Source organism: Notolepis coatsorum, assembly GCF_963971535.1.
Source record: "Notolepis coatsorum genome assembly, chromosome: 5".
Lineage (NCBI taxonomy): Eukaryota > Metazoa > Chordata > Actinopteri > Aulopiformes > Paralepididae > Notolepis > Notolepis coatsorum.
The window spans coordinates 3,274,401-3,300,243 of record NC_140169.1 but is presented as its reverse complement, the minus strand read 5'-3'; the positions used below and the strand labels follow the sequence as shown (position 1 = coordinate 3,300,243).

General features: G+C 43.2%; 1 protein-coding gene across 1 annotated transcript in view; it reads right to left on the bottom strand.

The window, feature by feature from the left end:
- Nucleotides 1-15,416, bottom strand: part of LOC311229251 (uncharacterized protein) — a gene marked incomplete at its 3' end in the record, with an annotated part of 82,115 nt that extends 66,699 nt beyond the window's left edge. Inside the window, exon 1 of the mRNA XM_084315318.1 lies at nt 15,180-15,416. Coding sequence (XP_084171444.1) covers nt 15,180-15,257 — 78 coding nt within the window. The 5' untranslated portion in view covers nt 15,258-15,416. The remainder of the gene's footprint in view (nt 1-15,179) is intronic.
- Nucleotides 15,417-25,843: the final 10,427 nt, after the last annotated feature.

Sequence of the window (25,843 nt, the reverse complement as noted above, 5' to 3'; positions counted from 1 at the left end):
ACTAGTATAGCGTTAACGCAGCACGTTAACGCCGTTAACGGCCCAGCTCTAATATATATATATATATATATAAATGAGAAGCATGTTTAGATTTTTGAGTGTTACATATTTTTTTATATATAAAAAACAACGTATATCGAACCGAACCGAAAACAGTGACCCCAAAACCGTGATACGAACCGAACCGTCCATTTTGTGAACCGTTCCAGTTAGAATGTGGATGTAAATATGAATATTTAAATAACACTTGAGTAACAGGGCTATATTTTGGCTAGGCTAGAAAACTTGCTAGCTAAATATGAAACATGATTGACATTTGAATTACATTTTTATTAATTGTTATTGTTTGAATCACATCTATGTCCATACACTGGCCATGTTTTAGATTCACTGTAGGCTACACAAACAATTAACATCATGAGTAAAAATATAAAAATGTTGCATCATAGTCTACTCTCTCTTCTATACAATAACAATAATATCCTAGTCTACATTTAGAAAACAATTGTAAATATTATAAACAAAAGTAACTTAGAAATGGTGTTCTAGAGGGCGGCTACGTGGCGTAGTGGGCAAGGCACTCGCCACGAATACTGGAGACGCTGGGCTCGCCTGTTCGAGCCCAGCGCTCCACATTGCTTTCAGTTTAGCTGGTCGTCCGTACTAATACACATTGGCCGTATTAGGGGGTGGGAAACTGATGGGTGGGGATCGGGCGTTGTGGACAGCGACTCCTACAGGTCGGTTGGTGCGCCTGCGCAGTAGAATCAGGAAGTGTCGGGGGCAGCGTGAGCCTCCCACGTGTTACTCCTCGCCACTGAGAGATCGAGCTGCGCAGGTGAAAAGATGCAACTGCCGTTACCTCAAGTACCGGAGGGGACTTGTGCTATGTATGACTTAGTCCACATTGCAGCCGGCTTGTGGGAGGCAAGAAACAGCGTTCGTGACAGGGGAGGGTTGAATTGGATGATACGAAATTGGGATGGGAGAAAAATATAGAAAATGGGAGAAAAAGTGGATGAAAAAAAAAGAAATAGTGTTCTAGATAATAGACATTGCATTATTATCTTATGCACATGCATCATTCATATAAATTACTATATATATATTTTTAATCCTCTTTCTCCGATTTTCTATGTTTTTCTCCCCATCCCAATTTAGTCATTATGCCAATTCCCCCCCTCCCCTACCTGGTCGTTGTGCGCATGTTCCCCCTACTGGTCGGTACAAGGGAACCCTGAAGTCCACCACATGCTTCCTCCGACACATGCGGAGACAGCCAGTGGCTCTCTTTACCCCTGGCAGCGCGGACTCTCATTGGTGAAGTGTAGCGCGTGGGAGGTCACGCTGCCTCCACCATTTCCTGCCTTTCGCTGAGCAGGCGCCCAGACCCAACCTGTAGGCGTTGCTGTCCACAACGCCAGATTACCACCCACGACTTCCCTCCCGCTAACTCAGCCAAACGAGTTAGTATGACGATCGGCCTAAGCCACAGGCAATGCTGACTCCGGGAGTCGAGACCGCAGCCTCTTGCATTGGTGACGAGCGCAATCTCCGCTACGCCACCCGACCGCCCACATTACTATTTATGGAATAGTGCATTAACCTATGTGTCACCATCAAGAGCTACTGGAGGAGATTGTTGTTTATTTTAGACATTTATTTAATTATTAATTGTTTTATTTTTATTGTTGTTTCAGATACTTCACAAGTGCAGACAGCATCCAGCATGCAAAGGATGCAGTGACCCAAGAGGTAGATAAAATGGAGGCGTCACTGAGGACGAGGAGGACCACAGCTGAGGCAGCAGAGCCAGTGGAAAAGGCCAAGCAGCAGCTTCAAGGGCCTGTTGGAGGAGATCCTGCAGGAGCATGATGAACGTGGGGGCAGGGCGAGTACTAGCTCAAGCACACAGGTTCAAATACAGACATATTTGACAGAGCAAACTATCCCGCGCTCAGACCATTCCAGTACTGGGGAGGCAACCAACTTCGGTCTCCCACCCTGGCTGCAACTGCTGCAACATGTCTCTGTGCTCCTTGTACCAGTACAGGGAGCAAAATTAACTTTTTGACTCACCGGCCAGTGGCGGGTAGATGCCGATGGGAAGAATCTACCCGCCAAGCATATTTCTTACCTGCCAAATTCTTTTGATTAAAAAAATATATATTTTATATAAAAAAAAAATGTTTAAATAAAATATATATTATATAATCATACTTGTAGTTGTATTATCTGCGAGACATCGCCACCACGCAATAAGTCAAAATGCTCGCTATCTGCAAACAGCTCCACTGTCTGTGTATACTTGAGTAGCCTCCAGCTCCAGCAAGGATTCTCCGGCGATGCAGCTAGACCCTATACTAATACTCTACATTCAGCATGCAAGGATTCTCCGGCGCTGCAGCTGGACCCTATTGGTATAATATTGCGGTTCTTTTGTCTAATCACATTCATCAAGCCCTCAGCTAGAATACGCGTTGAATCAATGTTATAAGACATTGATATCAGGAGCTATCTGTAGCTACTGCTAGCCCGCTAGATAACGTTAAGACAATTTAGTTTACTGGGACATATAGATCTAACATGAGCTAGCTAACGTGAGCTAGCTAACGAGGGAACGGAGGTATTATGCACTCGAGTCGACTATTGCTGGAGCATGTTGATAAACTAAAAGTGAATAGTTGACTGGGTCATTGTTTAAACAGTAACGGTAGCTCATGGAGGTCCGATCTAGACTAGAGCAGACTGCTACCATTCTGAGAGCTTAATGTTAGCACTAGAGCTGCGGGCGAGCTGCTACCATTCTGAGAGCTTAACGTTAGCACTAGATGCTGCGGGCAAGCTGCTACCATTCTGAGAGCTTAACGTTAGCACTAGAGCTGCGGGCGAGCTGCTACCATTCTGAGAGCTTAACGTTAGCACTAGATGCTGCGGGCAAGCTGCTACCATTCTGAGAGCTTAACGTTAGCACTAGATGCTGCGGGCGAGCTGCTACCATTCTGAGAGCTTAACGTTAGTGTTACAAAGGGTCAGATTAAACCGAATATATATATTTATTGCTTGATATCCCTGGTATAATATTTGTATATCGTTTGATATCCCTTGTATATTCTTTGTATATATACACGGAATATCCCTTTACCTAGGTACAAGCCAGACCATAATATTCGTTCTCCTATTGGACAGCGACCCCTAGGCGCCAACGGCCATACCCCCAATGGCGAGTTCAAAGCCACCGCCAAGGCTTGTCTCAACATGTCCAGGTTTGCGCAGTAATACGAGACAGAACTGAGGTTGGCACTAGATTATTCACCTTACGTATAAATACGGCGCAGGTGGAAACAGCAGCACTTCGTTCAAAGTATCAGTTCATTCAGTTCATCATTCGTTCAAAGTAACGTCTAGTTGAGTTCATTACTAGTAAAGCCTTCACCACGAGTCAACGACCAAGTGAAGTGAGCAACTTTGCGTCTAAATAGAGCACTTATATAGAGCCATATGAAATCCGCGTTCACGGAATCGCGGACGGAATCGCGGAATTGACCAATAAAAATGGTATCAACTGCAAAACGTGGAATATTGCAGAATTTGGCCTAATCTGGACTGAAATTCCGTTTTTGGGTGGAACGCTTGGTGCACACGCGACCGGGGAGGCGGACGCTAGAGCGGGTTACACACAACACAGGCAGTCTCCCAAGCGTCTCGCTGCTTCGGTGTTTACATCGTCAAGAAGCTAATAAATTCCCCAATAAGCCCTCAATTCAGAGCAGAGCAGTATCCTAATGACTTTTATGCCTCCGGCGATAAGGTGTTTTGCTAATTCTGTCAACGTTCCGTGGACTGGAGCCACAAAAACACTTGCGACACTATTGTGATTAAACAGCTATAACGTTAGGACATGATCGCTTCTTGCTAAATCTAGTGCACCCATCCATTTGTTTAATGCAAACGAGTCATTATACACTGCCCTTTATAATCGAAATAAACTTAAATAGCTATGAAACGTTTTACAGTACATAGGACTATAGATGGAAATTATAGCTTCTTGCTAAATCTGGTGCAATCCATTTGTTTAATGCAAACGATTGTCATTATACACTGTCCTTTATAAACGAAATAAACTAAACTAAAGGTGCCTAAATTATGCATTACTATATTTCATCACAATAAAATAGATATAGCTAGGCTAGGCCTAACAAAAATAATAGTTGGTTTCAGGTTGGTTGTCAGTTTGGCCATGGGTAGGTAGGGAATTTATTTTTATTTATTTTTTATTTTATTCTTTCCCACGGCGACTATGGATAGGGAATTTCTTTATTTAATTAACCCTTTCACTGCCACACGACAGAAGGTTAGCCCTTTACTATCACACAACCGACGGCGATGCTCCATCATTAGCATCATTAGCTCCGCGGATGCGGAGCTAATGATGCTAATGATGGAGCATCGCCGTCGGTTGTGTGATAGTAAAGGGCTAACCTTCTGTATTGTCACAGTGAAAGGGTTAACCGGCTGTCGTGTGGCAGTGAAAGGGTTAAAATGTTCACAACAACATGGATGCATGTACTCTGCCAGCATGTTTAATATCCATAATACTAAATGTTTGACTAAGATTTCTATGAAACTTTATTCTAAAAAAAAAAAAAAAAAAAAAAAAATTTAATATATATTTTTTTTTTAAACTCATAAAATATATTGGGTCGCACCTAAATCGGCAGGGTCGGTCGGCAACCTGAAACCAACCATTATTTTTGTTAGGCCCTACTGACATTGTGATAATGTCAGTAGTAGCTAGCTGTATCTATTGTTTACACTTGAAATGTGTATTTTTATTTTGTCACAATATTATTTGAAAAGTATTGTGTAAAATGTAACTGTATTTCTGAGTTGCAGCACTTAAAAACATTAAATGGACTGTTATATCATATTCAATTGTAGACATTTATTCATTCCCACTTATTAGACACTATTTCTGATGGTAAAATGAGCATAAAAAGCAAAATACAGAATTCTGAAATATTCAAACGGAAAAAACGGAATTTGGGAAAAAATAAAATGGAATTTGGAAAATAATAAAACGGATTTCATATGGCTCTATACTTATAACATGTGCGAATAGGATAGTAAAAGTGTCAGAGTTTAGTGAAATAACGTCAAGTTCGACCTAGTTAATGTGAAGTATAGCGCACAGGAGAATCTACACCGGCGAATGCAGAGCCTTTTCCGGCTGGATTATATTGCTTTTGGTACTGTGGCTGCTGGAGCAGAGAACCGTCTACCCCACTGCTGTGTGGGATCTACCCGTGAGGAGCATCACTCAAGCCCGTCTCTAGGAAGAGGCTGGCTGGCTTTCATCCATGCTGTCGCGCATACTGGATTATAGCTGCTGCTTTTGTCTGCCGATCGAGGGGAGTATATGTACCGCCTCCCGTAGCTGGAGCTTATTTATTCCTCGTTGACCCAGACTTTGCATCCGAACATTCTTCTCCCCTGCTGGCTTACAACCGGAGGGAACCCCTTAGTATCTCCAGCTGACTACGAGTGTGCCTTATGTAATTCTTATGCTACAGGTGGTGTCAGTTATACCCATCTTAATATGCTCATGGACTTACGCTCTTGACCTACTTAAGTGTTCTTCGCCATATAAGCGCAATTCATAATTCTCAATATTGTAACCTATTGTTGCTGCTCTGATAATAAATACTTCTAAATATAACTTTCTTTGTTAAGCCGTATTCTTGTGTGGGTGTTCACCAGATATACCGTGTACTGTATGGCCAGTAATTAAAGTACATAACTAAGTAGTGGTTTAATAATACCATACTCTCAATACAGTCAGGGAATTGTACCCCTCAGTTACAGTTAGCACTAGAGCTGCGGGCAAGCTACTACCATTCCGAGAGCTTAACGTTAGCACTAGATGCTGCGGGCAAGCTGCTACCATTCTGAGAGCTTAACGTTAGCACTAGATGCTGCGGGCGAGCTGCTACCATTCTGAGAGCTTAACGTTAGCACTAGAGCTGCGGGCATCTGTGTTGATACGAGCAGAAGCCAATAGTATCCCGCTGCAGGGCGGATATGACTCGTTGCCACGTTTTTTTTCAAAATAAGAATATCATACGAACCGAATGCTGCTAACTGCCGGAGCCATCGATATTATGACTCTAGCTGAGCTTGGGCCGGAAATGAGACCCGCACAGATTTTCAAAATAAGAAAATCACCCCCCCCGAGTGTGGATAGCGAGAGACTGTTCAGCGCTAGGGATGACCCCCGGACCCCGGTTCTAAACGGGAACCGGTACTATATTAGAAAAGACCGGAGTATTTATAAGCTCCGACGTCATCGGTACTGCTATCGATACTCTAGAGAAATTATTATTATTATAATTTTTTTTTTAAAGTTGCGACCAATCTCTCCTCTCTCTGCACGAGAAGCGAGCCGCAGCGAGCCATTATTATTACACACTCCTCGCGAGTCGTGATAGTCCTACACATACGGGTACTTCGTGCTGACACAGACAGCTCTGATGGCGGATAGAGCGAAGCGGTCGAAAGTATGGATATACTTTACAAGAGTCGATGCCGACAACGCACGTTGCCACAAGTGCAACAAAACATTTGCCAGTAAGGGTGGCAATACGAGCAATTTATCAAAACATCTGTTGGCAAAACATGATATTAGTGTGCAGAAATGCGCCGTATTCGACTGCCTTGCGCCCAGTGTTCCATTTGCATCCACGTCCACTGCAGCCGGTAAGCCAAGATACGGAGTTGCCTAGGCTAATAACGAATTATTACAAATAGGCTAATAAACAAAATTATTGTTTAGCTACAAAATAAATACTACAATCTAAAAACTTTTTATAGATCGTCAAGCTGAGGCGTCAGCCACCAATGTGTCCCAGGCCAGTGAGCCCAGGGCCACCACACATCCTCCCTCTACCTCCACCACCCAAAGTCCTTTCTCCCTAGCAGCTAGAGCAGGGGTCTCAAACTCGCGGCCCGCGGGCCAATTGCGGCCCGCGGGATGATATTTTGCGGCCCCCTACTGGACGTCAACGTTTAGTGTTAGTGCGGCCCGCGCGCAACTGTTTGCCGAGTCGTTGCGCGAGAGTTGGAAGTTTTATTTATTTTATCACTTGTAGGCTACCATAGCGCAGGCTCATGACAGCAACGTTATGTTAGTGACTTGGTTGAAACGTGATTCCGGAGTGATATCAAGTAAAGTGGAAGCAAATGCATCCTCGCTCTCTCTCTCCTCTGCGAGCAGTGCTCTGCATGTCCCGCAGCACTGCCACTGTGTGTCTGTGTATGGGTCTGGTCCAATCACATACGCGTCCCGTCAGCGTTTTCCCCCCTCACCCACAGTCTGCGAATCAGATGCAGAGTAGGGGAGTAGGGCGGGTCTTCACGGACTGCATGTCGTCTCTCTCTTTCAGTTCAAATCGGAGCAGAGTTGACAGCGCATCTATTCTACAGTAAACTCGCTCCCAGTTTTATCTCTGTGAGATAAATGTAGCTATTAGCCTATTTTCGCCAGCAGGCAGGCAGCAGAAAAATATGGCATTTTCAAAGATGGTCAGTAAAAGAAATGTCGACTGCATTCAAAGGTGAATGGACGGGAAAATAATCCGTTCATGCCGAGTCCCAGCCAGGGGCGTAGCTGGAGATTCTGGGCCCCATCAAAGAATCAATTTGTGGGCCCCCAATCTATTAAAAAATGTGGGGCCCCCAATCTATAAAAAAATGTGGGGCATTTGCTGGGCCCTTGGAATCATCCTAACCCCCCCCCCCAGCTACTCCCCTGGTCCCAGCACCAAACCAATTATGTGACTATATGCCAAGAAACGGTAGCTATTTGAAAATAATGTATGACTGAAGTGATGGAGACCATGTTTGAAGGCAAACAAAAGCAAATCCCCCTCAGATCGCACAGCAACCAGAATAACTGAAATACTGGCACAGTGCATTTCCATAGCTGTGGATAAGTCTACTGACACAGCTGTGGATAAGTCTACTGACAACACTAAGAAGCCTGAAGATAAGATTGAGAAGATTGGATCAGTTGTACTTTTTTTTGAATACTTGAAACCCTTTTTTTGTGGAATATTTGATGCGGCCCAGCCTCACCCAGACTCCACCTCCAGCGGCCCCCAGGTAAATTGAGTTTGAGACCCCTGAGCTAGAGGAAGGATGACAGAGGATAGGGTGAACGAGTGTCACAGGGCTGTGACAAAGTTTGTTGTCAAAGGCCTGCACGGCACCCGTTCTCTACAGTGGTGTCCAAGGACTTTAGGTAACAACTAATCATTCAGTGTATATCGTTATTTTTTGTATACATAGTTGTCTAACTTGTCTGTTGTTGTTATAAGTTATTATTGAAGCAGCTATTCCCACCACTCTACACAAATTTACAATAATTCAATCATTTCTAATATTTACTGTAGGGAGATGACCAATGCTCTCAACTGCAAATATACCCCTCCCTGCAGGAATGCCCTCAGTAACACACTGACTATAATTCAGAGTCAGACACATTTAAAACATTGTTGCTGCTGTTGCTGAAGAAATTATATTAATTTATTATATTGATTTATAAAGTTATATAAAATAACATTGCTGCTGTTGCTGAAGAAATTATATTTATTTATAATACTTATTTATAAAGTTGTATAAATAATAAAGCAGTCGATTCTGTTCTTAATTAATTGTCTTTTTTTCGTGCAAAGAAATAAGCAAAAAGAACTAGGGATGTCCGATATTATCGGCCGACCGATATTATCGGCCGATATCGGCAGTAAAATGTGATATCGGAAAATATCGGTATCGGTTAAAAAAAAATAAAAAAAACAATAACAATATTTGTTATACATATATCCAGTGAAATTATTAGTTACCTGAAATTATTCAGCTTTTTGGACGGGGAAACCCTGCATATATCGGTATCGGTTGATATCGGTATCGGAAATTAAGAGTTGGACAATATCGGAATATCGGTATCGGTAAAAAAGCCAATATCTAGCATCCCTAAAAAGAACCGATAAAGAGTATCGATAAAGTACCGAACCGTTAAGCAGTATCGATAAGAGTAGTTGTTGTGAAGGATCAGATTAAACCGAATATATATATTTATTTATGTATATATATTTAATAGTATTTGTATATCGTTTGATATCCCTTGTATATTCCTTGTACATATACACTGAATATCCCTTTGGTCTACTAACAGCCCATAATAGCAGCCAAGCCCCTTGGTTCAAGTTCAATCGTGCCGACGAACATGTCGTTACTAGCCCCGGTTCCGCGTAGGAATACGTCTGGCGAAATACGAATGGTACTATTTGTTCACAGCGCATATATATATGGCGCAAGTAAAGTAGAACTTCCCTTAGCCCTAGCCTTAGAGGTGAGGATGACTGATCAGACTGTTATTGAGGAGGTGAGGATGACTGATCAGTAGGGGTGAGACGATACATAGATATATCGATCTATTATCAATTATCAAATAGGATCGATGCAACGTAAAAAGATCTATTCATATTGCGATACTCTTATTGTGAAAATCCCCTCGTGAGCATATCCGCCCGGCTGCAACAACAACAGTAGCTCAGCGCAGCTCAGCGTGTGTAGACGTTAGACAGCATTGCTTCAGAGTCCGCCTATTTTGCCCGAAATAAGTGCCTGTTGTTTTTTTCCCCACAAGGGGTAAAATACATCTAACATGCTTTCCATCCTCGCCATTCCTTTATGCCCACGTTGCGTTAAATACCGAAATTAACGTTGCGTTAGCGTGAGCTAACTAAGCTAAGCTGATAGAGCCATAGAGAGAACAGCAGAGGTCCACTAGGGACTGGGAAGGAGGGGGGGTTACTGCATTCTCGAGATAGCCGCACTAACAGGATCTGGCCGGTACTGCACCTTCTGACTCACAATATGCCTTGTCCAGCCAAAATACAGTGCTGTGATTAGGGATGGGTACCGAATTCCGTACTTTTGTGGCACCGAACAGAAACACGTCGGTACTACCGAGTATCGAATCAAGTGTGAAACCGAAAAGAAAATTAAAAAAAAATTAAGAATTTTTTTATTATTATTTTTTTTCCTTTTTTTTCATGTCAACGTTCACACGCACAATATATGCTTACCTAGGATTTGACTTGATTCAACAACAAAGCAGTCGGAGCAATGACAAGCCGAAAACTGTCGAAATTGTAGTTATTTGAAGTTTGGATTTTTTTTTTTACGACTGAGGTAGGTAAATTAAATTTCTTGAGACTAAAGTACCGAAAAAAGGTACCGTTGGGTACCGGTATCGATTCACAGGTACCGGTTCAAATGTGAAAGGTACCCATCCCTAGCTGTGATAGGATATTAATATCGAAGAAAAACGAACCAAAAACAGTGAACAGGAGGTCTATTTGTATTAAAAACAGTAGATTGTTTTTCATTTAAATGTCTGGAAGAGATCAAAAATTTAAATGTCAAATGATATTTCCATTGCCTTTTTTTTTGTTGATTTAAATGTTACCGATTGTGTTAAATGGGCATATAATATCGTCTCATATCGATCGCAGGCACCTGAATCGAATCGTATCGTGGCACTTTGTGATATCGGAAAATATCGTATCGTTGTCCAAAGAATCTATATCGTATCGTATCGTATCGTGATGAAACTGGTGATTCCCAATTTCCCACCCCTACAGATCAGACTGTTATTGAGGAGGTGAGGATGACTGATCAGACTGTTATTGAGGAGGTGAGGATGACTGATCAGACTGTTATTGAGGAGGTGAGGATGACTGATCAGACTGTTATTGAGGAGGTGAGGATGACTGATCAGACTGTTATTGAGGAGGTGAGGATGACTGATCAGACGGTTATTGAGGAGGTGAGGATGACTGACCCCAACCAGACTGTTATTGAGGAGGTGAGGATGACTGACCCCAACCAGACTGTTATTGAGGAGGTGAGGATGACTGACCCCAACCAGACTGTTATTGAGGAGGTGAGGATGACTGACCCCAACCAGACTGTTATTGAGGAGGTGAGGATGACTGACCCCAACCAGACTGTTATTGAGGAGGTGAGGATGACTGACCCCAACCAGACTGTTATTGAGGAGGTGAGGATGACTGACCCCAACCAGACTGTTATTGAGGTGAGGGAAATTTATTTTACACTGTAATTGTAATTTGTTTATTTTGAATGTTTTGTTTTTAAGTTGATGTAGCACTACTGTTTTATACTGTTCGTACTGTACTATTTAAATGTCTTATTTTACAAAATTGTTTCCTATTTATTTATGTTCTTTTTAGCTGCGACCGCAGCTCTATAGCTCTGTCGGTTTGTCCACAAAAGTGTCCCTGGCACATGGTCGCAACTTATCACGTGCTAAGTGCTAACATGCTTGTTCATTTATGACTGACTGTCAAACTTGATAATAAAAGAAAGTTCTATCATGGCATTCATTCTCTGTATGTATTTGTTCATGTTTTACAAAGGGTTTAACTGAGCCAGGCCATACAACAATGATGGCAATCATATCATAGGGTTAGTAGTATATTGTATAAAAAAAAAGAACAGTATATGTAAAACAGTGTCTGTAGCTGTAAAAAATAAAACTTGGGTATCGGATCGGTAAAAAGGGTATCGGAACATCTCTAACCGTTACTAGGTCAACAACGTGTGTGTCTGTGTGCCCGTCTGCCAGTTCTTCAAGCCAGTGCCCATCAGGCTCCACAACCGGGGGCACGGACTGCTGCCAGTAGCTGGAGAACTAACTGCTGCAGAACTTGAGAACTATTAGGAATGTCTGACTCTTAACCACTAAACCCTGCATGGACTATAACGCATATTATGATCTGCACCTTTGTGTATACCGTTTACTTTGTCATATTTTATATTGCCTATATTTATTGTAACTTATATTATGACCAATAGGGTATACAGACTCATATGCAACTCTGTGTATAGTTTATTTTATAAAAATTGTATATTCATATTACATTTGTTTATTGCTTATATTTATTGCTCTCCTATTACCCTGACGCGGAAACACAACTGCGTTGGGGAAAGCATACACGCTACCTGTACCCCCTGCTGCTATGGCGACTGAATCTCCCCAAGGGGATCAATAAAGGAATATCCTGCCCAGTCCTGAGGATAGAATGTTTTCCCCTCTGCGTGGGCGAGACCCGTTTGCTGCTATCTCCTCCATCCCAATTGATTGAAAACTTTAATTAAGAGATCGCAGAATGGGTAGAGTACAGTACAACTCAATACACACAATTGTTAAGGGGGTGCAGACCAGAGAAAGACTTTCGTCTTGTTTACATCAGGGTCCCCCATTTTCAATTCATAATGACATTTATGACGATACACAACATAGATATAATAATCTAATTATGACATTTGTGACATACAAGACATGCAAATATACAGTACTGTTAAACAGATCCTAACAGTAAATAACTAAATATATACATACAAGGGGGAGGGAACTGTACATTAGGAGGGGGTGGGAGGGTGGTTCAGACATTTACGGGGCCAGTTTCGAATTGCAGTCTGCTGTAGGTGCTCTTTGAGAGCGGTTTTGACGGTGGGTAGTGATTCAAAAAAATGTACGGCTGTGGGTAGGGCGTTCCACATTGATGTGGCATAATTGCGGAACGTGTTTAGTCCCTTGTTTGAGCCGAATCTGGGTTGGACATGATTTGTGGGACTCCATTACAACAGATAATGCTAGTGGACAATGCTAGCAATTATGTTAGTTACGTCTTAATGTGTCTCTTCCATTCAATTAATAGGGCCACCAGTTTGGTCTACCCGTTTTTAAATACTGGATCAACGGAGCTGTCTCTTCAACACTGGCGTTCATGCTTCAACAAGTGCTGATCCAAAATCTGTCTTTAAAAATAGGTAGAATGGTGGACCTAATTGTAACAATTTAATTGTAATTGTTGACAATACTTACTTTGTGTGAATAATATATTGTAAAATTATAGGCTGGACAAATGCAAACCTGTCCTAATATGAATGCATATTTATTTACTACAGATACAAGGGTTCTTAAACCTTTCAAAGTGGCAACATATCGAACAGAGTCGGCCGCACAGCCTTTAAAACACGTTCTATTCTCTCGCCTGGGCAAGCGAACGCCAGACGACCCACCGGCGTTGATGAAGACACAGATCATTACAGGTCTGGAGAAGCGGTATAGTGAGGAAAAGAGGGTGTTCATGCTGCTGAACAAAGCTTAGTTAATACTTAGATCCACACTTCCATCGAAGAAGGGAACATAAACAGGAGGTGGCCTTACTGGAGGAGATGAAACAGGTGAATGAAAGCAGGAGGTGCAGATGGCCTTACTGGAGGAGATGAAACAAGTGAATGAAAGCAGGAGGTGCAGATGGCCTTACTGGAGGAGATGAAACGGGTGAATGAAAGCAGGAGGTGCAGATGGCCTTACTGGAGGAGATGAAACAAGTGAATGAAAGCAGGAGGTGCAGATGGCCTTACTGGAGGAGATGAAACAAGTGAATGAAAGCAGGAGGTGCAGATGGCCTTACTGGAGGAGATGAAACAAGTGAATGAAAGCAGGAGGTGCAGATGGCCTTACTGGAGGAGATGAAACAAGTGAATGAAAGCAGTAGTGATGTGACGTTTGAAGCGAGGCTCCGGAGCTTGTGTCGAGCAATCCAGCTTTTTTTAAGTGGAGCCTGTATCGAAGCGCGTATCAGGTGGCGTACTGATGACGTCCGAAGCCTCGGTCCGGGGGGTACCGCCCCCGAAGCCCCACTCCGGGGGGTACCGCCCCCGAAGCCCCACTCCGCGTCACTGATCAGGAAATGGCTTCGGGGTTGGTGCGCAACGCGTCTCCAACACGGGATCATCCCTATGTTCCCCGGAACATCCCCGCAACACAAGTGTCGACATAGGAATTCATTACGAGTTTCTTTGCGTTGGAGAATCCCGTGGAGTACTGGGAAAGACAAATAAATGTGTATCCTAATAATCCCAACATATATATATATAACAGATGGTAGCGCGAGGCACTGTCAGTCACGATGGACTTCAAGCGTTGTGAAGTGACTGGCGAGTAGCGGTACTGCGAGTTAAACTCACTCCACTTAAAAAGACACACTTTACACGTCATGAAGAGTGAATTCACCTTGGTGTAGCGGTCTGTGCTGTCACCTGTCGCCCGTGTCACGGCAGACCCGGGTTCTAAACTCCCTCGGGCATCGAAGAAAGTTAAACACAACGCAAAAAAGGTGACGATATCAGCTCCGTTACATATAAACTTGCTGTAATGTCTAAATTGCTGTGCCTAATCTGATCACATCTGTATGATCCAAATGCAGGATGGCATGTCGATTTTGAGTTGCTTTTTCTGAATAAAAATGAATGAAGCAAGCACTTGTCCCTGCCATCATTCTGTTAGAAAAACACACTATATTAAATTATAGAATGTTGTAGTAACACAAGCACTTTCTCCTCTGTCCCTGCCATCATTCTGTTAGAAAAACAGACACATTATTATTTGTTTATTGGCATCATCATCACTCTGCCTGTTCTACATTTATTGTCCACTTGATGGCACAGTAGAGCAAATACACCATGAAGCTTCAACACATGTGTGGTACTATTGGATGGAAAGCCTCAATGCTTCAGGAAGCTTCATCTCGCCATCACTAGAAAGCAGGAGGTGCAGATGGCCTTACTGGAGGAGATTAAACAAGTGAATGAAAGCAGGTGGTGCAGAGCAGATGGCCTTACTGGAGATGAAACAAGTGAATGAAAGCAGGAGGTGCAGATGGCCTTACTGGAGGCCAACCTCCTCCTAGAAGCATCAGCAAATTCAGCATAGCCTCTCAATTAAAGCCCAAACAGTGGCTGAAACGCTCAACAGTTAAGATGTTCGGTCATTATTAGTAAGGAGCTGAATAAACGCACATGTCTCTCTATACATAGAGTCGCACCAGTTTCTGACCTAACGTCACATATTCAGTTTAGCAGCTTAGCTTGTTAGCTGCTCCAGCTACCTCTGGTCAAGGCCCAGTCTGGTGGAAAAGTGGCAGAAACGCCCAACAGATCAGATGTGCGGTCACGCCGGTCAGTAGATGAATAAAAGCAGAGTTTACTGTAACAAAACGGTGAGGTCGACATGAACCTACCTGTGTTTGTTTCCCTGTGTTGTTCTGAACGTAGTAGAGTCCAGCAGCGTTCTCCTGCTGCAGGGGAAGCTCCGTCATGTAACCTACTTGTTAGAAGTAGCCGGACTTCGGGCTCATTCCCTCTGGAAGGTGGTGACAGTAAACCAGGAGACACTTCTCTCGAGGACTGCACATTTATTTGGGTTTGCAGGTTTGACAACAGCTCTCTATTCTTAATGTTATTGACTAAAGTTACAGACAAATAAAGTTCTACCGTCCCCGCTGCACTCTGACCGCGCATATATCCCACAATGCATCACTCTGGTCTTACAACGCTCCCCCGCGTTATTTCTTTTCGTAGCCGCATTTTGCGGAGACGCTCTCTGATTGGCCACTTCATGTGACATGTGCGCCCAATCGCGTGACGAGCTGTGTCTTTGCCCATTTCCGCCTCGAACAGCAGCAAACTACCACCTAACGCCTAGTTTATCACTAGTTTTAACCTAGTTTAGCTCGTCACGCGATTGGGCGCACATTTCAGTGGCCAATCAGAGAGCATCAGTCAGTGGCCAATCAGAGAGCGTCTCCGCAAAATGCAGCTGGGAAGAAAAATAACGCCGCTCCCCCTACTCTGGATCCGCGCATGCGCTGTGAGGGCCGCTCAGCTCACCCCCCCCTGTATTTTTTTCCGTAGCCGCATTTCTCGGAGACGCTCTCTGATTGGCCACTGACTGACGCTCTCTGATTGGCTACTGACATGTTTGCCCAATCGCGTGACGAGCTGTATCTTTGCCCATTTCCGCGTCGAACAGCCTGCAAACTACCTGGCGTTCTATCGCCCTGCTCTAAGACAAACTCTAACCTTAACCAACTTCGAAAGAGTGCCTAAGCTTAACCGTCGAAAGAACTTGCCGTCACGCTCTATGACAAACTCTAACCTTAACCAACTTCGAAAGATAACCAGTGTAGAAACAGAATCACCAGAAAGGCTTTCGAAATAGTGAAATGCATTGTTGGCCTCAATATTTTCAAAACAAATTATATGAAAAGGTTATGAAATGAACAAGAATGTTGATAAAATATGTAATAATTATATATATTATATATATATATATAGTTATAGTATATATATATAGTATATATATATAGTATATAGTATAGTTATATAAATTTACCTCAACTTTCAGATTATAATTTAAAGGAAAGCACCCAAAGTTCAAGACCAATTCCACTTCAGAGTTGTAATGGAACACCTCAGAGTGTCACCCAGAAACTTTCAGTACATTCTGAAGTGGCATTTCAAAATAAAAGCCCTCGAAAATGTTATATAAATTTACCTCAACTTTCAGATTATAATTTAAAGAAAAGCACCCATAGTTCAAGGCCAACACCTCAGAGTGTCACCCAGAAACGTTCAGTACATTCTGATGTGGCATTTCAAAACAAAAGCCCTCTAAAATGTCAAAATCTAGCAATCTTTCCTCAACTTTCAGTTTAAAGGAAAGCACCCAAAGTTCAAGACCAATTCCACTTCAGAGTTGTAATGGAACACCTCAGTGTGTCACCCAGAAACTTTCAGTACATTCTGAAGTGGCATTTCAAAACAAAGGCCCTCTAAAATGTCATAAACTAGCAATCTTTCCTCAACTTTCAGATTATAATTTAAAGGAAAGCACCCAACGTTCAAGACCAATTCCACGTCAGAGTTGTAATGGAACACCTCAGAGTGTCACCCAGAAAGTTTCAGTACATTCTGAAGTGGCATTTCAAAATAAAAGCCCTCAAAGATGTTATATAAATTTACCTCAACTTTCAGATTATAATTTAAAGGAAAGCACCGAAAGTTCAAGGCCAATTCCACTCCAGAGTTGTAATGGAACACCTCAGAGTGTCACCCAGAAACTTTCAGTACATTCTGAAGTGGCATTTCAAAATAAAAGCCCTCGAAAATGTTATATAAATTTACCTCAACTTTCAGATTATAATTTAAAGGAAAGCACCCATAGTTCAAGGCCAACACCTCAGAGTGTCACCCAGAAACTTTCAGTACATTCTGATGTGGCATTTCAAAACAAAAGCCCTCTAAAATGTCAAAAACTAGCAATCTTTCCTCAACTTTCAGTTTAAAGGAAAGCACCCAAAGTTCAAGACCAATTCCACTTCAGAGTTGTAATGGAACACCTCAGAGTGTCACCCAGAAACTTTCAGTACATTCTGAAGTGGCATTTCAAAATAAAAGCCCTCGAAAATGTTATATAAATTTACCTCAACTTTCAGATTATAATTTAAAGGAAAGCACCCATAGTTCAAGGCCAACACCTCAGAGTGTCACCCAGAAACTTTCAGTACATTCTGAAATGGCATTTCAAAATAAAAGCCCTAGAAAATGTTATATAAATTTACCTCAATTTTCAGATTATAATTTAAAGGAAAGCACCCAAAGTTAAAGACCAATTCCACTTCAGAGTTGTAATGGAACACCTCAGTGTGTCACCCAGAAACTTTCAGTACATTCTGAGGTGGCATTTCAAAACAAAAGCCCTCTAAAATGTCATAAACTAGCAATCTTTCCTCAACTTTCAGATTATAATTTAAAGGAAAGCACCCAAAGTTCAAGACCAATTCCACTTCAGAGTTGTAATGGAACACCTCAGAGTGTCACCCAGAAAGTTTCAGTACATTCTGAGGTGGCATTTCAAAATAAAAGCCCTCGAAAATGTTATATAAATTTACCTCAACTTTCAGATTATAATTTAAAGGAAAGCACCCAAAGTTCAAGGCCAATTCCACTTCAGAGTTGTAATGGAACACCTCAGTGTCACCCAGAAACTTTCAGTACATTCTGAAGTGGCATTTCAAAATAAAAGCCCTCGAAAATGTTATATAAATTTACCTCAACATGGGGCGGAGCTGAGCGATCATGGAGTAGACGTGTTTCACATGAGCTTCCTTCTACCGTGCTGAATATACGTTTCTCCCCATTAGTCTTTATTTTATTTTTATTTGTTTTTTATCTGTTTGCTAGGTCGTCGTGTTTAGTATACATTCATCGACTTTTTTCGACTTTCTACGATGGCGGGGGTGGAAACCAGAGCCATGAAACCAGGCGCCACAACCAGCAAGCCGGCACCGCCGAGCCTGGCCGCACCGTCTCCCGCTGTCGGGGAGTTAAGCGAAGCTGTGCTCTTGGTCATGACCAAGCTACACGCAGACTCTGAGACACGCATCGCTGAAGCACAGAAGAAAGTGTTGGCGGATTTCTGTATCAGCCTCCGTCGTGAGATATCAGAAGAAATACGGCTGGCGGTAGTCCCGCTGACAGACAAGATGGAGACGATTCACGCTGCCTCATCGGCTAATGCTAACGAACTAGCCATGCTAACAACGGAGGTATCATCACAGTGTGAGAAGATGGCGGGTCTTGAATCCGCCCTGCTGGCTAGGCAGGCTGAAGTCAACAAACTACAGTCGGCAATGGAGGAGATGCAGTCCCGGGATAGACGCCACAACGTCAGGATTGTTGGAGTACCGGAGATCAGCGGTGAAGGCCGTCTCTCTGAGACCGTGCCCGAACTGCTGCAGAAGATACTAGGGACGGACGTCCTCCCTATGTCTCCTATCTGTGAATCGGCCTACAGAGCGGGCAGGTTTTCTCCCGGCGTGAACAAAGAGCCGAGGCCCATCATAGTCAAGCTGAACAGACTCCAGCAGAGGGAACTCATCATGCGGTCGGCTCGTACCAGAAGGGGTAATCTGAGGCTTGGCGATCACAAAGTAGCCATTTTCGAGGACTTTACACCGGAGGTTCAAGCACAGAGAGCCGAATACAAGGTGGTCCTGACTAAGCTATGGAAACTAGGCCTGAGGCCCACGTTATTCGCTCCCGCGAAATTATCTGTGTTGGAGAAGGTCGGTGGTCAGCGTTTGTTTTGGTCGTTGGCTAAAGCGAAGGAATATCTCGCGGAGACACCCGAGTCTGTTGCTTGATATCTATGTCGGGTGAGTGACTTGGCGGTTTGGGCCTATATACATTGATTAGGTCGACTATTCACAAACACTTGCTGTCATGCCCAGACATGCTAACTGTCCTCTGCCCATCCAACTAGCGGGGCTTCCCAATGACTTCTGTTACTTGCTAAAGCTGACCTCATGGTCGTACTTGTGTATCGCCTCTTTGGAAGCTAACGAGCTAGCTGAACAATGTACATAATAGGCTAACGTGCTATCCGGATTCATCACTAGCTCACGCGCTAGCCTCGGGCTATCCAGCGGGCTTCGTCTATGGTCTGCGCTGAGACATTCGAGACCCGTTAATGGTTACGTATTTTGGTTGCTGTTGCTGTTCAAAGGGACATTGGTTTGCACAATTCAAGAGTGACCGAATCCCTAACTAACTTCTGGTATGCTTTTATTTTTATATCCAGGTTGTTTTGAGCTTTGGGATCCAAAGTAGATGCCAAGGTCGGTTGAATATGCATATACAATATATGATAACAGGTTGGGTCGGGTATGGCTTGCACTTTATGGCTATATGGTTATATGGCTGGCACTCTAGCCATTACCCTCTTTTCCTTTCTTTTTTCTTTCCTATTGTCGCTGTTTTTATGTCATCTGTATGCGCGATTTAAATGTGATCCGATTCTACCTTGGACTAACTGCTGATTCGCCTTAATTTTGTTTTGAATTTTCCGTGAGCCACTTATGCTATAACGTTGCGACATTAATATGCAGACTACAAGGTAGATGGTTACAGGGTTGATGCTGTGTAATTATATAATAATTATTGTCGCTGTTTTAATGGCATTTGAATGAGCAATTTAACTGTGATTCGATCCTACCTTGGACTAACTGCTCCGACCGATATCTTTATTGAAACAATGTATGATAACAGGTGGTGTCAGGTGTTGCCTATTACCATCCCCGGATTAATTAATGAATGTGTTTAATTCTATTCTTACATAGGTTATGTCATTTCAGCCGTTGTGCCTGATCAGAGGGACAGCTAAAGGGGTGCACTTTGACCATAACCCTTTTTTTCCCTTCCTTTTTTTTGTCATGGTTTAATTGACACTGTTCACACAATTTTGCACATTTAACCTGTGACCCGATACTGCCTTAGACTATCGGCTGGGATGCTTTAATTTAATTTCGTTTTGAATGTTCCTATACCCTTTTGGGCCATAACAATGCGACGTTGAAGCGCAGATTCGGAAATAGATGGCCGCAGGTTGATGTGGAGTTATTATTTAATAATGGCTATTTTTACCATTATGGTTATCTCATGTTGGGGCCAGGGCTCAGGTGGGTTTCGACCGATATCTTTATTGAATTTTATTTTTATTATTATTTGTGTTTATTGGACTAGTGGGGGTTTACTCAGGGGTTTATCTAGAGCGGGGTTGGAGTGGGGAGCGTCTTATTGATCCATGTCTCTAGTGGGAAGTGATAAGAAGATGACCATCCTCAGGGGATGGGGCATAGGGTGGGGATTGGAGAGTGGGTATAGGGGGCCTTATAATAGGACGGGTGGGATAGGGTTTAGAGTAGAAGGAGGGGGGGTTGTAGCTGGGGTGGTATTTTTATGTGTTTTATGTACTGTTGTCTTATATGTGTGTAATCGTTCCTCCTCTGAACTCCTGGGATTGACCGTCCGGGCCCGCCGGGATCAGCACCACTGTACTCAGCCTGGCTGCACTGGTATGTTCTCTATGCATTTATACAAGCTCGACCATGGCTAAATTGAATATTTTAATTTGGAACGCAGGAGGGCTTAACGCCCCACACAAGCGTGCCAGTGTCCTTTGGCTATTGAAGAGGAGAAATATTGACCTTGCTCTCCTTAGTGAAACGCATTTATTGGTAGGTGACGTGTCAAGACTGGCAAATCGGCAATATCACGTTATCTCCTCATCCTCAGCCGATGATAAGACGAAAGGAGTAGTCATAGTTACAAGACGTAACCTTGATATCAAAATCTTGGATGTATGGTCGGACACGGAGGGAAGGATTACTATAGCAAAAGTTGAATTCTTGCATAGGAAGATGGCTATAATAGCATTGTATGCTCCTAACACATTTGATTCAGCGTTCTATAATACAATCACGAAGAATATGTTGGAACTTAATGGATACGCTCTCATTGTGGGTGGCGATTTTAATGCGTGCTGGGATGCGGAGATGGATAGGTCCGGGCCCTCTGAAACGAGCGACCAGAAACGGGCCTCTAAGGCCCTTAGGATGTGGGCCAAAGACACAGGGCTCACAGACCTTTGGCGCTTATGCAACCCCACCCTCAAAGATTACTCTCACCTGTCAGCCAGACACAAAAGCTTCTCTCGAATTGACTATGCATTCGCGTCCCCTAATATGTTTGATAGTTTCGATGTCTCATTGGTTCCCTTGGCTCTCTCAGACCACAAGGGGATTTTCCTTACGGCAACCTTTGGCAGGCTCTCCGCAAGAGCTCCCAGATGGCGTTTTAATTCGACCTTGCTAAAGAACGATGACTTCTGTTCTGAGTTCAGGAGTAAACTAGCTGAATTTTTGCAGATCAACGTTGGCACAGTAGAAGACCCTAGGGTCCTGTGGAACGCATTGAAAGGATTCATCAGGGGTCATGTCACACTATTTGCCTCCAATTTGCGAAAATCCCGGTCAAAAAAGCTAGAAGGACTGGAATCATTATATGCGGACCTATACGCATCCTTGCAAACTGACTATAATGAACGACTAAACACACAACGTAAGATAGTCAAAAAAGAAATAAACTCCATACTTAAACAACAGTCTGAGTTCTTGATACATAGGACAAGACAAAATTACTATTTTCACGGCTCCAGACCTAGCCATCTATTGGCAATGAAAATACGCTCAAATGATCATTTCTCGGATATCCCCTCGATTAGGACGAGCCAGGGTGCAGTCACTACTGATTCGAAAAAGATCAATGACACTTTTAAAGAGTTTTACTCACAGTTATATAGCTCAGAGGGTAATCTGGATGACTCTAAATTTGAATCGTTCATTGGCGGGCTTGAGATACCCCACATTTCTGAGGAAGAGGCCAAGGAACTGGGGAGACCGATTACTCTCGTAGAATTGAGGGAGACGATTGTTGAAATGCAGAGGGGTAAGGCACCAGGCTGGGATGGTATTCCACCCAAAGTGTATTTAGCTTTCTGGGACCAACTGGGTCCATTGATGCTCGATATGATCAATTACGCTATCGAACAAGGGGAGTTTTCAAGAGATGTCAATATGGCGTTGATTTCTTTACTTCTCAAGAAGGACAAAGATCCCAATGATTGTGGTAGCTATAGACCCTTGAGTCTTCTCGGGGCCGATTTAAAGGTGTTTGCCAAGGTGCTGGCCCGTCGCCTGCAGAGATTTATGTCTGTATTGGTACACTGCGATCAAACTGGTTTTATCCCGGGGCGTCTGGCTGCAGATAATCTTAGGAGGCTGTTGCATGTAATCGATAACAGTAAAGACAATACAACTCCATCCACAGTTCTGTCTTTGGATGCCATGAAGGCGTTTGACAGACTTGAGTGGTCATACCTGTGGAAGGTACTTGAGGTCATGGGTCTTGGAAAGAGTTTTATTCATATGATTAAAGTCCTGTATGCCTCGCCGTCTGCGATGATACTGACAGGCAAAAACTGTTCCACACTCTTTCCAGTCTCCAGATCTTCTAGACAGGGTTGCCCTCTGAGCCCGGGACTGTTCGCGCTTTCCCTCGAACCTTTGGCCCAATTTATTAGGCAATCGGAGGACATCGTCCCCATAATGGTCAACAATACTCCACACAAAATTGCTCTCTATGCGGATGACCTGCTGATTTTCATGGACGACCCCTCCCGGTCGGCCACAAAATTATTGAGGATAATCGACGACTTTGGTAAATTGTCAGGTTTTAAGATTAACTGGAACAAATCAGCCTGCCTACCTCTTAATGAACTGGCCAAGGCGGTACGACTACCAGCTGATATCCCCATAGTAGAACATTTTAAATACTTGGGCATAGAGATATTCCCCACGCTGAACCAAACTACTAAGTACAACTTCACGGGTACTTATGATAAAATACGCCAGGATCTAGACAGGTGGTCGTCCCTTCCTAACTCCTTACAAGCCCGGGCTTCCATAATCAAAATGAACATCCTGCCTAGGATAAATTTTATTAGCTCAATGCTCCCCCTGCCCCCTCCAATAGACCACTGGCGCAAGGTACAATCGATGGTATCTAAGTTTGTCTGGAATAACAAACGCCCGAGAATCAAAAGGGCTACTACTCAACGTAGAAAACAAGATGGGGGCCTCGCAATCCCTGATTTTAAACTTTATTTCTGGTCCTTTTCACTGAGACCTCTGATGTGCTGGCTAGACCCTGTAGAGGCTGTATCGTGGCGCTCCTTAGAAGCGGCGGCGGTATCTCCGCTAAGATTGCAGGATGTAGTGTACTCCACTGTCTCTATTTCGAAATGCCGGCTGAGGTATGGACCGATCATAACTCACGTGATCCAAACGTGGCGTAATGTACAGAGGTCGTGTGGGGTTAAATGCCCTTGGCACCTGGACTCTCCAATTTTTAATAACCAGCAATTACTTGTTGGACACAAGCCGGTTAATATTCCTCAATGGCAAAGGAGGGGAGTGCATACTCTGGAGGATATTTATGACAAGAACGGCCTCCGTGCGTTTCAGGACTTAAGAGAATTTTATGATCTTCCCGGCGAGTCCTTCTTTCTTTACCTTCAACTAAGGTCAGCACTGAGGGCGCATGGCGTACCGTGGGCTCAAGCCTTGCACCCACACCCCTTCCTCAGGCTCATAGTGGACAGGACGACATCCAGAGGGTTTGTCTCCGAGTTTTATACGCTCTTAATTCAATCCACGTATAAAAATGTATCATTGGATACAATCTGGCGTGTGGATATCCCGGAGTTGGACCCCGAGTTTGACTGGGATGATGTTTGGGCAAATGTGGCATTATCTTCCCGCAACCCCAATCACCAGCAAATTAATTTTAATTATATTCATAGGACCTATCTTACACCTAGGAAGCTATATGCTATGGGACTGATAACCGACTCTCGGTGCACTTTGTGCTCTCAAAAGGCCACTGGCACTTATATGCATATGTATTGGGATTGCCCACCAGTGGCCCGCTTCTGGAGGTCAATAACGGACAAACTTTCAGATCTGTGTGGCTTAACTATCCCATTCACAGCTGTTACGCTACTCCTGAACGATATAACGACACTACCCGCGCCCGTACAACTGAAAAGGGTTGTCCTAGCGGGCGTCACAGCAGCGAAGAAGCTAATAGCAATGAGATGGAAGGAGCCTGAGAAGCTTACAATGATTAACTGGTCCCTAACTCTATTGGATGTGATTTATCTTGAGATATCCACAGCCCGGGTGATTGGGGTGGGGCAGGCTGGAATTGACCTGTGGTTCGCAGCAGCTGAGAAGGTAAAGAGCGCAGTGTGCGGCTGAGCGGGGTTGGGGTGCGTGTTCGGGTGAGTCCGGCGGTCTCTTGGGAGGGGGAGGAGGAAATGTTTTTGTCTGTCTTGTCTTTTGTCTTGTCATCTTGAGTTTAGCTGGGGATATTATGGGGGGGCAGCTATTTAACTATTTCTTCACTGTTTGGCCACTTTTACACGGTCTCTGTGAGTCTATGGAACACCTCTACAGGTTTTTGTTTTTTCATGAAGGTTCATTGCTCTGTTTTTGGGTCGTGTTCTCAAAAAATGGTCCTTGTGGTGGATTGGAGATGTACGTTTTATTAATATAGGGTCACACGGCCGGGAATCGGGGCTGAACACTGGGAAAGACCATTTATTAGATAGTACCCCTTGGAATTAAATTTAGAAGGTTGAACTCTGTTTTCTTTTCTCTTGTCTGTATAATTGTTAGTCTGTATTATTATTATTGTTTTTGTTATTTTCTTGTGAAGTTCTATGTATTGTGATTGTGGTTAATGTGTTGTCTTGTTTCGTGTGAATAATAATAAAAAATTTGATAAAAAAAAAAAAAAATTTACCTCAACATTCAGATTATAATTTAAAGGAAAGCACCCATAGTTTAAGGCCAACACATCAGAGTGTCACCCAGAAACTTTCAGTACATTCTGATGTGGCATTTCAAAACAAAAGCCCTCTAAAATGTCAAAAACTAGCAATCTTTCCTCAACTTTCAGTTTAAAGGAAAGCACCCAAAGTTCAAGACCAATTCCACTTCAGAGTTGTAATGGAACACTTCAGAGTGTCACCCAGAAACGTTCAGTACATTCTGAAGTGGAATTTCAAAATAAAAGCCCTCGAAAATGTTATATAAATGTACCTCAACTTTCAGATTATAATTTAAAGGAAAGCACCCAACGTTCAAGACCAATTCCACTTCAGAGTTGTAAGGGAACACCTCAGTGTGTCACCCAGAAACTTTCAGTACATTCTGAAGTGGCATTTCAAAACAAAAGCCCTCTAAAATGTCATAAACTAGCAATCTTTCCTCAACTTTCAGATTATAATTTAAAGGAAAGCACCAAAAGTTCAAGACCAATTCCACTTCAGAGTTGTAATGGAACACCTCAGAGTGTCACCCAGAAACTTTCAGTATATTCTGATGTGGCATTTCAAAATAAAAGCCCTCGAAAATGTTATATAAATGTACCTCAACTT